General features: G+C 48.2%; 1 protein-coding gene across 2 annotated transcripts in view; it reads right to left on the minus strand.

Annotated features, from left to right (window-relative positions):
* Positions 1-4,635: 4,635 nt before the first annotated feature.
* The window catches only part of LOC141157212 (cytochrome P450 2D15-like), a 267,789-nt gene continuing 254,158 nt past the window's right edge, over positions 4,636-18,266 (minus strand). For both annotated transcript variants that reach the window (XM_073644201.1, XM_073644202.1), the window contains exon 9: positions 4,636-16,331. In XM_073644201.1, the coding sequence (XP_073500302.1) occupies positions 16,150-16,331 (182 nt within the window). In that variant the 3' untranslated portion in view covers positions 4,636-16,149. The remainder of the gene's footprint in view (positions 16,332-18,266) is intronic.

Here is an 18,266-nt window from a genome sequence, read left to right on the forward strand (position 1 = left end):
CGCCTAAGGGCCTGTGCGATGTGAGGGGCTGAGAAAACTCTCCAAGAACTTTGACAGCGTTTCCCTGCCTCTGCCGGATTGCATTTGTGTCTCTCTCGCCTGTACTCGTTCATTGTCCAATGAACTGTGACCTCTGCCGCCAGCATTTTCAGATGGGAATTTTATTAATAGTTCCGCAACAAGAGCCTTCTGGTACAGCCCCATTTTTGTAGACCTGTCCGCCTCAGGAATAAGAGATATAAAGTTCTCCTTGTAGCGTGGGTCTAGAAGTGGCACCAACCAGTAATGACTGTCACCCAAAATTTTGAGAACGTGAGGGTCACGGTAAAGGCAGACTTGACAAAGAGGATGACTGGCCATGCTCTCCTCCTCCTCCCTGTCATCAGGCAATCCACGCTGAACATACGGTATGACAGTTCTGCAGGCAGTACCGTCTATTGCGCATGAAACTAGCTCCTGTTCTTCCTCCTCCTAATCCTCTTTCTCATTGTCACCCAATCCATGTTGGGATGAGATGAGGCTGAGCTGTGTGTAATGACCCTGTATGGTTCCTTCCTCCATCTCATCGTGCTCCACCTGCAATGCATCCTCTTTGATTGTGAGCAGAGAGCATTTCAGAAGCCAGAGAAGCTGGATGGTGACACTAATTACGGCGTCATCGCCGCTCACCATCTTGGTGGAGTCCTCAAAGTTTTGGAGGATGGTACAGATGTCTGACATCCATGTCCACTCCTGAGGTCTTATGTGTGGAGTCTGAACTGAATACCGACGGCCTTGTTGATGCTGGTAGTCAAAAACTGCCCTCTTCTGCTCACAAATCCTTCCCAACATCTGCAGTGTAGAGTTCCAACGCGTGGGGACATCACACAGCAGTTGGTGAACCGGAAGCTGCAAACGCTGCTGAAGCACAGCAAGGGCAGCGGAAGCTGTAGCTGACTTTTTAATATGGGTACACAGGCACCATACTTTGACAAGCAGATCCGGCAGCTCAGGGTAGGTTTCGAGAACCCGCAGAACAACGAGGTTAAGCTCATGGGCCAGGCATGGTACATGTGTGAGCTCGCCATCAGGTTCCAGCCATTGTCACACATGATCATGCCTAGCTGTACGTTCAGCCACAGATCTGCCTGCACTTTCAGAGCTATCCACAACTCTTCAGTATTGTGTGGTTTGTCACCTAAGCATATTAGCTTCAGCACAGCCTGTTGTTCCTTGGCCGAAGCAGTGCTGCAGTGCTTCCAGTTTGTGACTGATGTGGTCATTTCGGAGATAGAGACTTAAGAGGAGGAGGAGGCTGAGGAGGATGAGGTGCAGGGGCTGTGGACTGTGGGGGCAACCCTGATTGACCTAGGGCCCGCAATCCTCAGCGTCAGGAGTATGTGTTCCGTCCCAAGGTCCGACTGGGTCCCAGCTTCCACTATGTTAACCCAGTGTGCCGTCAGCTAGATGTACTGTCCCTGCTCACAAGCACTTGTCCACCTGTCCGTGGTTAGGTGGATTTTCCCTGTAACTGCATTGTCGAGTGCACGGCTAATGTTGTGGGACACGTGCTTGTGTAATGCTTGGACGGCACACTGTGAGAAATAGTGGCAGCTGGGGACCAAGTACCGAGGGACGGTGGCCGCCATCAAGTTGCGGAAAGCTTCCATCTAAAAGGCAACATTTCAAGTGCAAGCAGTCGCAAAATGTGGGAATTTAGTAGTGTGGCCTGTGGGGCATTGGCTGCGTATTTGCACTTGCATTCCAAGGAGTGGGGTATGGAAAACTGAATGCTGCGCTGGGACAAGGACGTGCTTGCTGATGGTGCTAGTTGAGAGTGTGCAACAACAGGTGCAGGGCAGGAGGCATGTTGGCATGCACTATGGACAGGGGATTGGCTTGCACGCACAACAGCTGAAGAAGCAGTGGTGGCACCCGTAGACACTGTTCCTGGACCCTGGGGTTCGGCCCACAAAGTTGCGTGCTTTTCTGCCATGTGCCTGATCATGCTGGTGGTGGTCAGGCTGGTAGTTTTGCTACCCCTGATGATGCTGGCCTGGCAGGTGGTGCAAATGGCTTTTTTGGGGTTATCGGCAGAGTCTTTTAAAAGCAACTAGACTCGGAAAGACCTAACAGTTGTACTGGCAACGTCGGTCGTGTTGGTGTTACAGGCAACGGTTGCTCGCGTTCTGTATGCGGCCACCACACTGCTTCTTCCTGCCTGTTGGGGTGCTCTGCCTTCCTCCCTCTGTGTGCTGCTGTCCTCTCTCTGCATGTCCTCCTGCCAGATTGGGTCAGTTGCTATATCATCCACCACCTCGTCTTCCACTTCCGCACCCTGGTCCTCCTCCTGACTTTCTGGCAATTGTGTCTCATCATCGTCCACCTCTTTTGACACTTTCCCACTGTCGCCTTCATATGACTGTGACTGCTCAAATATTTGGGCATCACTACATGCGATCTCCTCTTGCCCCGCTTCAAGTGGACAGGGCGAGAGGCCCGAATCTATAAATGGAAAAGTGAACAGCTCTTTGGAGTGTCCAATGTGGGGTCAGTTGTCTCTGGGCACTCGGCATGGTGGGAGGAAGGAGGATCAGGGTGAGGAATATGCGGTCCAGAATCACGGCTACTGAGACTTGACCGTGTGGTGCTGGTGGCTAAGTGACTGGAAGCATTATCTGCTATCCAACCAATAACCTTTTCACACTGCTCTGTGTTCAATAGTGGTGGTCTGCGGTCCCCTATTAATTGGGACAGGAAGGTCGAGCGAGAAGATGTGGGTGTTTGTGTTGGCACAATTTCAGCTTGCCCATGGCCTCGGCCTCTGCATACACCATTACCATCACCATCACGTCCAGTGCCCCATGTGGCGGACAAACCACAGTTTTAAATAGCTGCCCTGTAGGTAACTATTTTTAACAGCTCCGACCTCGTGTCAATCAATTCACTGACACACTGCAATAAAATTTAAATGGAGGCCAGAAATGGCAATATTTTCAGCGCAATTATATGTGATCAATGTGACGGACAAACCACAGTTTTAAATAGATGGCTTTTAGCGCTGTAATATGGAAAGGAACTGGCTATATTCTGCAATGCCAACTAGAAAAGGGCACAGAAAAACAGTGTTCTCTGGATTGCTTTTTAAGCAAATAGTTAGGATTAAGATAAAAAAAATATATATATATATTCCTGGCGCCTGATACCTGGGCCTATTTCTACAAATATCTGTAAAGGCACCAGCAGACAGAACTGGAATGGACCCTCTTGCTATGTGCACTGCAGTCTGCTATATACCCTGCCTGCCTAGAACTGATATCTCTGCAGCTGGATTAGTCATCAGAAGGACTGTTTGTTGAGATGGATAGGTGTCTCTAATATAGTTTGGTATACCTACACTAACTAGAAGCAAGCAAATCTCTCCCTAGCTCAGCAGCACCTCTCCCTATATTGTCTGATTCCGGAGTGACTGTGACGAGCATGGAGGCGCCAGGTCTGATATAGACCTGATGATGCTGTGCGGGTAGCCAGTCACTGTAATGCCACAACCAACATGGCTGCGTCATTACAGTGCGTGGCAGACAATCCCTGCATGTTCATTGGCTCTGTAAAGAGCACCAAACAAGCAGGGAGGGGAACTGAGCTACCGCCGAGCAACCCCCGGAAAACTCTGCGAGCGCCGAGCATCTCGAGCAGTAGCAAAGATGCTCGCTCATCACTATCATTCACTTATTTAGTGTTAATCTGCAATTTTTCTCTCAGCTGGAATCTGGATGAGAAAAAAATCGCAGCATGCTGGGAGTGGCCACGTATATCGGACAAGACTCACCAATGCAAGTCAATGGGTGCAAGACAAAAAAAACAGACCATCCGTAGGCCATCCAATTTTTACAGATACATTACCATTCTATAGCACAAAACACTGTAAATGGTCCTGTAAATAATTGTAAAATAATAAATACAGAGAAAAAAAATGCATTGCATACGGATGTCATATGGATGCTATGTGAGAACAAAAGCATGGTCCTCTCATGACACTCGTACCACTTTTCTGGATCATTCTGGATCAACATCAGAGCGCAGATGAGTACGAGCCCTAACATTGTAAAAGTCTCAAGAGGCTGAGACCTGTTGAAACAACGCTAAAAACCAGTAAAATAGGTTCCTCTATGTGCAACTGTGTATGTGCAGGGACATCATGGGCGGGTTTCAGTCCGGTGAGCTGCTAGTAAATCAGCCGTGTCTTCCAGGCACATACGCTGCTATGATATCACAAGTGACTTTTAGTAGCATGAACTGCTGTGACATGAGGTGTGTGTTCTTTACATTACAAGTGGGCTTCAGTCGGGTCAGGTGTTGTGACAGAAGTTATATCTTTTAGTCAAGGAAGATGGACCATTAAAACAGTCTTTCTGTGAGATAAGCTAGTGTGAAATAACAAGAGTAGTGGTTCTTGGTCAGAAATTTGCTTATTAGCCTCCATTTTTAGAATACTGCATTTATTTTGGTTTTTGAAGGTTAGAACTCATGATCCTTCTTTCTATTCTTTTCAATGTGTGTTTTTTTAATATGAATAATAATACTTTTACACCCACCTCAAGGTTATTTAGACAAGATGTAGCTTGCAAAGAACGTTCGTAAATATGCAGTCAGCTCTTTACCTCTTTCAGAAATTTCTTTATTGGTTATACAAAAAAATACAGTGACAATATTGATTGTAGAAATTACATAGACCATACATAGAAGCCAATAATTTGGTTACTGAGTCCATACTGAACTTAGAGGAAGTTTCCATGCATTGATGAAGTAGTATGCTCCATGATACAGTTAATTAACATTATATGAACTAGTTCATTTAGTGATAATGATTCCTATGATGACACCTTTGAAAAGGTTAGGCTTCCCAGAATGATAATCTTTGCAGAGATTAAAATATGAAAAATAAGGGTTTGCTAGAGAGCACGGTAAGGCCACATTCACACGTTCAGTATTTGGTCAGTATTTTACATCAGTATTTGTAAGCCAAATTAAGAAGTGGAGCAATTCGAGGAAAAGTTTAATAGAAACACGTCACCACTTCTGCATTTATCACCCACTCCTGGTTATATAGTTATGGTTATATTTAAAGTTGTCAGATTTTATTAATGCAGAGTTATAATAGCCAGTAAAGGAACAACTATGAGAAGTAGATAAAAAGAACAAACAGACCATTGGTGTACAACAGAAGTGGACAGACAAAAGAGGGCCCCTGTCCAAGAATGATATACAGGCTCCTTGTAGTCCAATAGCTCATCATAATGCACAGTTCCATTGGCTTGGAGGTGGTAGTGGACCCCTTACCTGTTGGGTTCCTGTGCTGCTGTACAGATTGCACCAAGGGTATGTCCACCCCTGGTGTACAGAAAAAAATAAAAGGTGGATAGTGGAAGGAAGAAGGGGTTGAAGGATAAAGAATAAGGACTCATTTAAATGTTGGTGACTTTTCTTGTGTGCAAAAAACTGAACAATTTTCATCATTGTTGTTGATCAGAATTTCATCTCGTATGAGAAAGAAAGTGATGGATGTTTCTCAAACTTCTGCTCTCAAACAGTCCATGAAACGCGGACAGCACATGGCTGGCATCCGAGTGCTGTCTAATATTTTTATGATCCCAAACTTGCATTGACAAGATTGAGCCAATACTCAAATCAAAATCGGACATGTGGCGCCCCTGATGGTTCGGTCGCAACTGAGGTATTGCATCTCACCCAGAGGTGTGGTATCTCACTCTCAGGTAAGGAAGGAGTATGGCTCAGGACCCTAACACTGCATTCACTACACCACATTTCCGGGGGACAGGGCGACAATGCTCCTAATGGAGAGCACAACTGTCCCTGATCCCTGGCTGGAGTGGGGAGGAACCACCTAGAGAGGGGGGACTATGTAGTGGATGGGTGGAGGAAGTAGTTAAAGGGAGCACATAGTGGTAGATATAAAAGAAAGGAACCATCTTGGTTCAGGGAGTAGTAGTGAGTGAGTGAGTGAGTTCAGAGGGTGAAGGAGCAGGGGCTCTGTACGAGCTCTGCTCCACAGGCAGGCCTAGTCAAGAGGCCTGAGCCTGAAGGAGAAAGGAGAGGAAAGAGGGAGCAGGAAGACTCCAGGAAAGGAACCGAAGGGACCCCAGGGGTACGGGCCGCACAGCTGCCACCCGTACGCCCGCCGCTGCCAGGAGGTAGGGGGGTCAGGCCAGAAGCAGGGAACCGGATCCCTCAACCAGCAGAGACTACAGGGCTCAACTGGGAACAGGAGGCTGCAGCACTTTAAGTACAGCAGGCCGTCCACACCAGCCACCAGGAAGGTAGCCACATAGGGCCAGGGGACGGAACACACGTCGCCCGCCAAGGCCCGAGGACACTGGACAGAGGTGCTGCTAGGTGTGAGGTACAAGGAGAGAGGCTAGAGAAAGGTACACAGAACGGGGTCATGATAAGTGCTCTGGAGATACCTGAGGGTGGACTGAGCCCCTCACTGAGTACGTGTAGCACCCTGAGGGCTCGGTCGCTACAGAGGTATTGCATCTCACCCAGAGGTGCGATATCTCACTTCCAGGTAAGGATGGAGTGTGGCTCAGGACCCTAACACCCACATGCACTACACCACATTTCCACGGGACAGGGCGACAATGCTCCCAAGAGTGAGCACAACTGTCCCTGTCCCTGGCTGGAGTGGGGGGAGGGAACACCTAGAAAGGGGAAACCCGGTAGTGTGTGGGTGGGGAGAGTAGATCCTGGGTGCACTGGGTAGAAGATATATAAGGTGGGCACCATCTTAGATCAGTGTTCAGTTCAGTCAGAGAGAGAGGAGGCTGGGAGCAGAGGCTCTGCATGGGCTCTGCTCCGCAGGCAGGCCAAGTCGCAAGGCCTGGGCCTGGAAGGAGAAGAAAGGAGAGGAGAGGAACAGAGCAGGCTCCAGGAGTGGAGTGAAGGGACCCCAGGGGAGCGGACCGGTCAGCCGCCACCGCACGCCCGCCGCTACCAGAGTAGGGGGGTCAGGCCAAGAAAGGGAACCGGATCCCTCATCTAGTGGAGGAGAGCAACTACCCTCAGCTAGTAACCGGAGGCCGTGGCATTGTACACGCACGGCCCCTCACTACACCCGTTAGGAAGGCACCATATAGGACCCAGGGAAATGGAACATACGTTTGCCCGCTAAGGCCCGAGGCAGCTGGACAGAAACGTGGTCAATTGTGGGGTACGACAGGCCAGAGAAAGGACACATGAAGGGGGTCCTGAAAAGCATTCCAGAGGTACCTGGGAGTTGGCCAAGCCCCTCACCTGGTGAGCACAGCACGACGTGGGCAGCCATTACCTGCAGAAGTGGCTTGGAGTGTAAAACTGTGAGTAAAGACCCTGGACTGCATCACTGGACTCTGAGTCATTACTGTTGCTCCCGCGCACCATCACCCCCACCATCTGCACTCACTGCCCTGAGGCTATACTCCTCCCGTGGGGAGTTATACTACCCTCTGCTGCGCACACGACATCAGCCTCAGCGGTCTGCCCGCAGCGGCGGTTCTCAGTGACCACAATCCACGGGTGGCGTAGTCGGACATTTAAACATTACAAAACCAAAGAAACAGATCCGCCACTGGTTTGACCGCCCTGAGCCACGGGACCAGGTCGCCACCACGGAGACTACAACCCCTAGCATTCCACAGAGACCCGGCTCCGGGTATTTCCCCTACACACACGGCCCAGGGGGCGCGTCAACTTTGGCGTAGTCGGCAGGATCGAAACCAACCCGTTATCATCGGGTATTGTGTGCCTAGAGACTGTTTCACTCTATTGAATGTGGCGCCCGCCCCAGAAGAATGGACGCCATGATGTGCGCGCCAAAAGACAACAAGAAGCCACCTCCCATCATGGGCCAGGTCCCAGAATGGCGCCAAAGACAGAGCCCTTCCCCAACAGCCATGAGTATGGCTGTAGAGATGTCTATCAACGTGGGGGGCTGCCCCTGAGAGTGATTGTCAGCAGATTGCCCCGAGACCACCCCCAACAGGGGCAGAAGGACAAGAAAACCGAAGGGCAGGGTGTGGTTTGGATCAGTCTTGGTAGACCACACCCGGAGATGGCGGGGAGCGCCAGTCCCAGCACCCTGACCAGTGGCCTACTGCAGGCCGAAGCGGCTCCGTGCAGCCTCACGGAGCTGATGGCCCAGCTCCCCGGAGAGGACCCTGAATTCCTCCGGGCTGGACTGGAGGATTTGGACCGGAGGATGGTCCAGGCGCAGCGGGAGGCCATCGCGGGGTGGAGAGAAGAGATGGGCCGGCGGGTCGCGGCCCGGCAGCAAGTGGCGCTGCAAGCACCTGACAGCATGCCTGCCCCTGAGGACGGAGGAGGACCACCGGAGGCTGAGAGCAGCGTTGCAAAGGGAGCAGGTAAGGGGGACGCCCCTGATACCTGCCAGGATGCCACTAACCTGCCCCTGGACCCCGTCGCGGAGCCGATCGCCCCAGAAGTCATTGCACCTCCTCCGCTCCCACCACCTGCACCTAGGTCCCAAGCCCCAAGCGCAGCCGCCGGACCACGTCCCACGCCGTGTCCCTTGATCCCGGGTGCGGCCGGAAGTGGCCCGCTCCAGGCCCAGTCGCAAGGCCTGATGCCCCCAGGCGCCTTCCAACAATGAGCGCCCCCGGTCCCAACACTACCACCCCTGGGGACTTACTTATACAGTCAACTTGCCGGTCCTGAGGGAGAGCCGGTCCCCCTGCTACGCGGATGGGTTCACCCTTGCCATTGGAGGGACCTGTCCGCAGTGGCCAAAGCCCCATTTCCTCCGCTCCTGCCCGCTCCGCAGCCAGTCACCATTCCCCAGCTCCCGGAAGAAGAGGTCCAAATAGAGTGGGGCCAGACTGGGGAGGACTTGATGGGGTTCTCGCAGGAGACGCGGGCGGACGCAGCTCGCAGGCGAAAGTTCTGCCGCCGGGAGATAGCGCAGCTAGAGAAGGAGAAGCAGGCGCGGCGCCAAAAATGGGAGCAGCTACAGGCCCGGAGCGTGGAGGAAAAGACCCGGACCCGCCGAGACCCCCAGGCTGCATGCGGTCCCACAGTCACCGGGATCGTGGTCAGGTTCCACCAGGAGAAGGGGACCCGACAACCAACGGGTCCCGACAACCGACACAGACCTCTTTGTCAATCGGAGGGATGTGGAGAGTCGCCTGCCCGAGGGTAACCCGAAACGGCATCAGTTCCCAGGGGACCAGGTATCATACACCCGACACCGAGGTCTGCGAGGGTGGTACACCCTCAACGTTCGGAGGGTGGAGGAGTACCACTACCTTGAATCCTGCTACATGGAGGACCCGGATGAGCCTGAAGAGGATGAGGCGCAGGGACACTGCTACTAAAGCGCAGCAATAGAGACTGTACATAGTTACCCGTCAGGGTGAAAGTTTCAAGTCACGCCCGTTTGCGGATTATAAAAAGTTTGTTAAAGTTACCCGAAAAGGGTCTGTGAATTATCTGGCTGAGGACTGTGAGCAGCTAACCCTTTTCTATCCGGCTGAGGACTGGGAGCAGCCAACCCTTTTCTATCCGGCTGAGGACTGGGAGCAGCCAAATTTTGTAAATAGTTGCACTTCTTAAAGTGCCCCCTATTGGTTTTATAAACACCTACCTCAATGAATACCTGAAGGTGTTTGAAAGTTTGCACTTAGTTCAACTGCACCTTGTTGGGTGACATGTGAAAAACTGACAACTGAATGTTCCCCATGGAAAAGATAAGAAAAGTGTCTGAGAGGCCCAAACCCATTCAGTCAATGTATCAATGGGGGCATTTAACATGTGGCTACTACTTTCTTGGGTGAGTTACTGTTGTATTAGGTTCCTTTACTATGCTGAGCACGGGAATGTTACCGTATTTTTCGGACTATAAGACACACCGGACCATAAGACGCACCTAGGTTTTAGAGGAGGAAAATAAAAAAATAAAAATTTAAGCAAAAAATGTGGTCATGATGCACTTTTAAGGGGGAGGGGGTCTTCTGCTGACACTGGTATAGGGGTAATGTCCCCTAATTCTGACAATATCCCCCATCCTGGTATATATGCCACCCCCTTCCTTTTATATGTGGTCCCCATCCCCATCCTGGTATGCCTGGCATCCCTCCATCCTGGTATGCATGGCACCCCTCATCCTTATCCTGGTATGCATGGCACCCCTCATACCTATCCTGATATGCATGGCACCCATCATCCCTGTCCTGGTATGCATGGCACCCATCATTCCTGTCCAGGTATGCATGGCACCACTCATCCCAGTCATGGCATGCATGGCACCCCTCATCCCTGTCCTGGTATGCATGGCACCCATCATCCCTATCCTGGTATGCATGGCACCCCTCATCCTTTTCCTGGTATGCATGGCACCCCTCATCCCAGTCCTGGTATGCATGGCACCCCACATCCCTGTCCTGGTATGCATGGCACTCCTCATCCCTGTCCTGGTATGCATGGCACCCCTCATCCCTGTCCTAGTATGCTTGGCACCCCTATTCCCTGTCCTGGTATGCATGGCACCCCTAATCCCTGTCCTGGTATGCATGGCACCCCTAATCCCTGTCCTGGTATGCATGGCACCCCTAATCCCTGTCCTAGTATGCATGGTCCCCCTAATCCCCATCTGACTGCACAGTAAAAAAAATAAACACTCCTACTCACCTTTCTTCTCTCCTCCAGCGCTGCATCCTGTTTGTCCGCACTGATCTCTCCATGTGAGCCGCGCATGACGTCACTGCCATGTGCGGCTCACAAGGAGAGATCAGCTGCCGGAAGTCACTGCTCCCCACGCCGGCTTTGTGTGAGCGGGGAGCAGTGACTTCACTCTCCTTCATAGCTGGCACACAGCAGAGCCGCGCTGCGCCTGTTGCTGCTGCCGGCTATCTCCTGTGCCCGCTCATTAAAGGGCATGAATATTCACCCCCTCCCCACGCCCATGGGCATGGAGAAAGGTTGAATATTCATGCCCTTTAACAGCGGGCACAGGAGATAGCCGGCAGCAGCAGCAGCCGCAGCGCGGCTACACTGTATACCGCTATTATGGAGCATGAATATTCAGTGCTCCCCATGCCCCATGGGCGTGGGGAGCAGTGAATATTCATTTTCTTTAGCAGCGGGGACAGTGTAGGCTGCAGCGGGCAGCTGCTACCTCCTGTGCCCCGCTCCTCCACCAATACCGCTCCCCCCACACCACACATAAATATACACCCCCCCCCCAACATTCGGACCATAAGACGCACCCCCTATTTTCCTCCAAAATTTTGGAGGAAAAAAGTGCGTCTTATGGCCTGAAAAATGCGGTATATGGTAATGTTTTATGGGAATGTTTTATGGTTATTATGTTCCCAGGATATCTCTAAGTGATACTTCAGCTTGTGCTGCTTATTTCATGTACCCCAGCAGCAGAGTCCTCTGTTTGGATTCCCTCTACTTAAACACTTTTCTGACTGTTTTAAGTAATTCGAAATAAATCTTGCAGTATTATTTATCGAGACCACAGACATGACTTCAGCATTTGATTGTTTTGGATTTTAATTGTAGTTTTTAAAGAGAACCTGTCACAAGGTTTTTGCCATTTAATCTGAGAGTAGCAGCAGAAATCCTGATTCCAGTGATGTGTCAATTGCTGGTCTGCTTGCTGTCATTTTGATAAAATCCCTGTTTTCTCTGCTGCAGATCTAGCAGTGCTCTGAATGCTGAGTTCAGTATAACAAGCCCACACCACTGACTGGCAGCTTTCTGTGTACACTGTACATTGACATGAATTTGCTAAGCAATGGTGGGTGTGGGGTTATACAAAACATTTGACTAGGAGACACAAGACACCTAGTCCTGTAGTCATAATGTCTGGCAGATAAAACATTGAAATAGCAACACATAGCCTGGTAAGTGACACATCACGGGAATCAGGCTCTCAGCCCCTACATCTTGCTATTCTCATATTATAAAGGAAAAAACCTGCTGACAAATTACTAAATTACTTTAAAGTTATGGTAGGTGACTGCCAGCACTTATATACGCATTGGCTGTCTTTTTTGTGGTATTTTTTATAATCTGTTTTATGATGGTGTGCAAAACAATGCAATATATATTCAACATATCAATGGGGAAACAGTAAATTCCATGAAACATTTTCACAAATGCCACTTGAAGAAATGCAGAGGAGATTCCAACTTGCAAGATATGCTTATGATTTACAAATAAGTAGGGCTTCTTTCACAGTACAGATCTTAAAGAAGCGCTCCCATCAAAGCTTTTATCCACTTAATACATTAAGTACTGTGTACTTACAATTACTCATTTTGTCTTTCCACCCAGTTAGTTCTTCTCTTTTCACTGCTGTATGTAGAAACAGGAAGTTTCTAGTCCCTGCAGAAATCATTCATCTCTTTAACTTCTGACCCAGCTGCTTCGCTCCTCACCCATGCCATTGACTACTGCAGTGAGTGATGAGTCATATAGGGAAAATTGGTCTCCTGTTTCTACATAGAGCTTAGAAGGATTCACCAAGTCTGTTTTTAATCATGTGATGTCAAAGTCCTAATAGAAAACAGAAGAATTATGTGGATAGAAAGGCAAAATGAGCAATTGAAAGAAAGCAGGTAGGTATAATATGATGCTTGCAATATATTAAGATGATAAAAAGTTTGATGTGAATGTGCTTTAGATGGGACACACTTGTACATCTCAGACCCGTAGTGGAAAGGAGTTGTCAAACTGTGATGAAGACAAGGAGCTAGATGAAGTGTTCATAATTAAAGCGGTTTCCACTACTTTTACATTGATGATCTATCTTTAGGATAAATCATCAATGTCATATTGGCCGGGGTCCGACACCCAGCATCCCCGCCAATCAGCATGTTATTGGTGTCGTTGGCGGGGGCCGTTGGCAGGGAGTACTCACTTGCTGAGCTGCTCTGTCTTCTTGTAGTGGCCGAGGCATGGTACTGCACATCCGCCTCCTATTCAAATAAATAGGAGACGGGTGTGTAATACCCTATGGCAGTCACTACAAGTAGATGAAGCAGCTTGTCAAGTGAGTACTTCCTGCCGGCAGCCGCCGCCATCGATAACAGTTGATCGGCAGGGGTGCCGAGTGTTGGACCACTGCCAATCAGACATTGATGACCTATCCTAAGAATAGGCCATCACTGTAAAAGTATTAGGCAACCTCTTTAACCAATGTCAGGGTGGCTTTAGGCCTCAGAGTCTGTAAATTGTTCAGCAGAGGCAAATTTACATCAGTTGTCACCAGCTCAAGACACGGGTTGTTTTTTTCTTACATGAGAAAACAAGTGGCAAAGAGTCTCGTCAAAATGTGAAGCTTTGAAACAAATGGAACATGGTGAGGGGCTTAGCAAATATATTGGTTCAGTACAAATTATCTCTTGAGGCTAACACATGAGGAACCAGAAATGGCCATAGATGATTAGATGTGCTATTGTGTGAATCCAAACTGTTGTCAATAAATTCACTGGAAAAAGAATAAGCTCAATATCAACTTGTGACTTCCTAGATTATTGTAAGACCAGTCCAACAGGGACAGGCAAAGAATGAGAGCATCCTTATGGTACTGTGGCGCCCTTGCGGGTCCAGTTGCCACAGAGGTACTGCATCTCACCCAGAGGTGTGGTACCCCACTCTCAGGTAAGGATGGAGTACTACCCGGGACCCACACACCTACATCCAACACTCCACCACTCCAGACTAGCAGGCAGGCGGGGCAAGATGCACTTGGTCACTGCTGAGCCCTGTCCCTGGCTAGAAGGGGGGGGACCAAAAGAGAGGGAATCATGTAATGGGTGTGGGTGGAGAAAGTAGATTAGGGGAGCACTGAAAGGAAGAGTATAAAAAGAAGGTAGAAAGTTCTAGAAGAGTCCAGTCTGCTCAGGGGAGCAAGGGGAGCAGTTCAGTCAGTCTCCTGTTCCAGTGCTTGGAGCAGGAGGGGAATTCAGTCAGGGCCCAGTGAGAGAGGTCCAGGAGGAGGAAAGTGAGAAGAGAAGTCAGGAGCAGTGAGGAGGGCTCCAGAGAAACAGAAGGGATCCCAGGGGCACGGTGAGTGTGGATGCCACCCGTGCGCCCGAATTCACGCTGACGTGGAGGGATCAGGCCGCAGTAGGGGACCGGCCCCAGCCTGGTGGAGTACTTTATGTCTCAGCTAGCAAACCGGAGTTGCAGCATTTCAGGTGCTGTAGCCACACTCCACACTTAATCGCCGAAAAGGTGGCCATACAGGACCCAGGGGACAGAGAAGACGTCACCCGACAAGGCCCGCGGCCACTGGCTTGGGACACTGGGTGTGAGGCACAGGGCAGGAGGGTTAGAGCCAGCGCAGTGAGACAACCTGGAGAGGTACACAGAACGGGGTCCCGTCCAAGTGCTCCTGAGATACCTGAGAGTTTGCTGGATCACCTCCCCGGAGGACACAGGACAACGTGAGCGGTTACACACCGGTAACTGTAACTTGGAGAACTTAAGAACTGTGAGTAAATACCTGAAGACTGCACCCCACTGTGCCCTTTCTAATTACTGCATCACCTGCCCTGCACTACACTGCACCGACAACATCTACCTCATAAAATCATCTGTACTGCCCTGGAGCTTAGCTCTGCCCGTGGAGAGCTGAACCAACTCTGCTGCGTCACCATCAGCTCCAGTGGATCTGCACCGCAGAGGCGGCCCCATATAGCCGCATACCATGGGTGGCATCACAAACCTTATTCCAAAAACTTTATTCCCCTTTTACTTTCCCTTTATTTGACCGCCCGGGGCCACGGACCGGGTCACTGCCACCATGACTATCCCGAAAAGGACCGGCCCAGCTACCGAGTACCCCACGGCCCCAGGGGGTTCGTCAGTACGATTTAATGTCAGTTAACCTGCCTTCACCAACTTTAATCCAGCCCTGCTCACATGGGAAGTTCTGTCTGCATCCTAGTTATCTACAGTATGAGCTACAGTAAAAGTTTCTCTATCCATATAAACACGATGTAATTTGCAAATTTGCAATAATTTTCTTATATGATTGTTATTGTGAGGAAACATAATATAATTCTACTGATAAAAGCATAATTAGCAGGTTTATTATATATAGTACTCAGTTCTAATAAAGCTTACATTTATTTAAAAAAAGATGAGCGAGTCATTTTCTGCAAATAACTATTGAAAATTAGCAAAGATTTCTAGCTTTTAGAGATGAGTGAATCTTTTGAAATTTGAATTCCCACCTTAAGCAAACTTTACCTAATAATTTGATTTGCAGGAAATTGATTTGCCACAAATTGCAAGTAAAAAAAGCCTCTAATTGCCCTGAAAACTTGCGTGTTACATTCTGAGGACTCCTAGAGTCTCTTTGCACCCTATTGAATAGTTTTCATGCTCTTTCATGAATCACAGCCTCTGTGATGTCCAAGTGACTTCAATATATATGGCTATGCGCAGTGGTGTAACTTGAAGCTCAATCAAAATCTCTAACATGGCCCCATCTATCATAGCTCTTTAATAGTATTGGTGTTCATATATGGGCCAAAGGCACATTTAGGACCCCCTTAGACTGTAGGGATCGGGTGCAACCTCCACACTTATTGCTATGCTCCAGGTTATGGATAATCAGGTGGTAGCTATTTTTCCCTGCTGTCATGTCACACACAATATCTAATGTTTATTTATTGTTTTAAACTTTAACATTTTTATCTATTGCCAAGCTATTAACTGTGATGTCCTTGAACTATCCAAATACCTCATAAAATGCCTGCTGCATTCTCTGCCTCTGTTTTTATACAGATAGGGCCTTCTGATTGACTGTGCTATGCCATGTGATATGATAGCTGCAAGCCATTATGGGGAAGCCTACGCGGGTGCACCTGGGTCATGTGAAGCTTTTCTGGCACATGCAATCTTCTTCTGTGCGCAAAAAATGCTTTTGGACAATTTTTTAGTCATTTCCTACAAACTGAATTGTAATTTGTTCAAATTCGCTGGCTCCAGTGAATTTCCTAAAATTGGATTTGCATCAAATCGATTTATTCATCTCTACTAACATTATACTTATGATTTTCCTTTGCATATCTATAGAGAATTAAGGAAGCAGGTGCAGTGATGTAAAACATTTTAGATCTCGTGATTTGAAAATTACACCCTGGCTACAACACGAATATTGTAGGGATGTGGACTTTGCGTAAGTGTATAGATAGGATCTTCTCTTGGGCGAGGTTGGTTATTTGGAATCTCAAAAGTAAGTTGCTGTAGAAAGGTGGTAAAAAACAGGAAGAGTTCCATCCTGGCAAGTTGTTCTCCCAAGCAAGCCCTCCGACCTACAAGAGAAAACACATTTTTGCATACTAGCACACATTGCAGCTTAATCAAATTGGATGGATAGAGAAGGAGATACAATTTATGTATATAGATATAATTAGCTTCCATTAGCTACATATCACAAGAGACTAGGACAGTCAAGACTTATGGGAAACATCAGTTGTGTCGCTAGTGTCAAAGATCAAGAGCTCTGGCCCCAAACTTCGTGCCTGATTCCCCGGATCTCCAGCAATCACCAATTTAAACTGTCAGCATCAACATTATGAAGATTCAGTTCAAATGGATGGCGGCATCTTACAAGATGAAAAAGTCATCATATTGTGTGGGTGACTGTGGTGGTAGCATACAGTGTGGAGGAAGTTTTGGGGGGGATCATACTGTGTGTGTGAGACTGTAATGGCATTATATTGTAGAGGGCTGTGGGGCCATCATATTGTGTGGGAAGGGGTGTGAGGACATTGTACATTTGACGGGCGCCACAGGGAGATCATACTTTATGGGGTAAGATGTAGGGGCGTCATACTGTGTGGAGTGGGCTGTTAGGTGCATCACACTGTGTGGGGCAGCTGTAGGAGCATCATACTGTGGTGTGTGATTGTGGACATCATACTGTGGAGAGGAGTCATTGTGGCTGTATCATACTGTGTTGGGGGAACTGTGAGGGCATCATATTGTGGGCCAATACTGTGGAGCTTCAAACGGTTTGTTGGGTTGTTTTTTGGGGACATCATACTTTATGGGTGCCATGAAGTAGCATCACACTTGAGGCTTAAGTAGGGGCACTATTACTGTTTAGATGCCACAATTCATGTCTCTCTCCCTAAACTAAAAGTTAGGAGGTATTTTGTATGAGTATTCCACGTGGCCCTGCCCACTTTGCCAATTTTATTTTTCTTTAAGGGGAATTATTAGTTCTGAAGGGAGAACTCAAGGGACATTATTTGCCTTAAATTGAGAAATTTTATTAGTTTAGGGATTTTCAGGCATTCTTACTTTATTCAATGGTATTGTTAATTTCATGCCTTCCCGACATTTGATTTACTGGTATGTCCTTTATTAAAGAGCATTCCGCAAATGGACGTACCGGTATATCCAGGTGATTATGCGGGCACAGGAGCTGCTCCTGCAGAATCAATGACAAGAGCTCAGCTTAACTGATAGTCTAACTCCTGCTGTACAAGCAGGCTGTTTAGCACTCTATATGCAATGTACAATAGCAATATACTTTTAAAAGGTTGTGAGAGAGAGTGAGATTCCTGTCTCACCCCATCGTCACTCCTGTGATGCGATCGCAGAGAGACGATGGTTATTATGGCACCCACAGGTCAAATAAAGAACTCTGGGTTTGTCAAGTACAGTGGCCTTTTAGATCCTGCAATAAGCAACGTCTACCAGGCATTCTGGCAGTGTAAGTCTGATTGCTCTAATGCAGGGGTCTCAAACTCGGCTGGGTATATGGGCCACACATGGAAAAAATTTGAATTTGGGGGGCCGCATTCTATGCACATCAAAGTGACATTTTTATAGATACCATTTTTTTGTATACACTTTTTGAACATCTTTGCCATGTTAATTTTATTTTTTATAGCTTGGGTTGTTATGGATGTGGCGATAATAAACGTGCACTTTTTTGTGATTATTTTAGTTTATATATAAAACAGCATTTTTTCATGTTTTATTTTCTATTTTTTTTTTTTAATTTTTACAATTTTGCTTCCCCCAACTGGCCACATACAGTAATATTGTTTTACAATTAGCATCATATAGTAATTATGACAAACATTTTGTAATAATGTCCCCATCCTGGTTCCCATCTTGAAGTAATACCCCATCCTGGTCCTCATCTTGCAGTAATGTCCCATCCTGGTCCTCATCTTGTAGTAATGCCTCATCCTGGTCCTCATCTTGCAGTAATGTCCCATCCTGGTCCTCAT

Source organism: Phyllobates terribilis, unplaced genomic scaffold (assembly GCF_046119375.1).
Source record: "Phyllobates terribilis strain yellow unplaced genomic scaffold, ASM4611937v1 Scaffold_8__6_contigs__length_399053987, whole genome shotgun sequence".
Lineage (NCBI taxonomy): Eukaryota > Metazoa > Chordata > Amphibia > Anura > Dendrobatidae > Phyllobates > Phyllobates terribilis.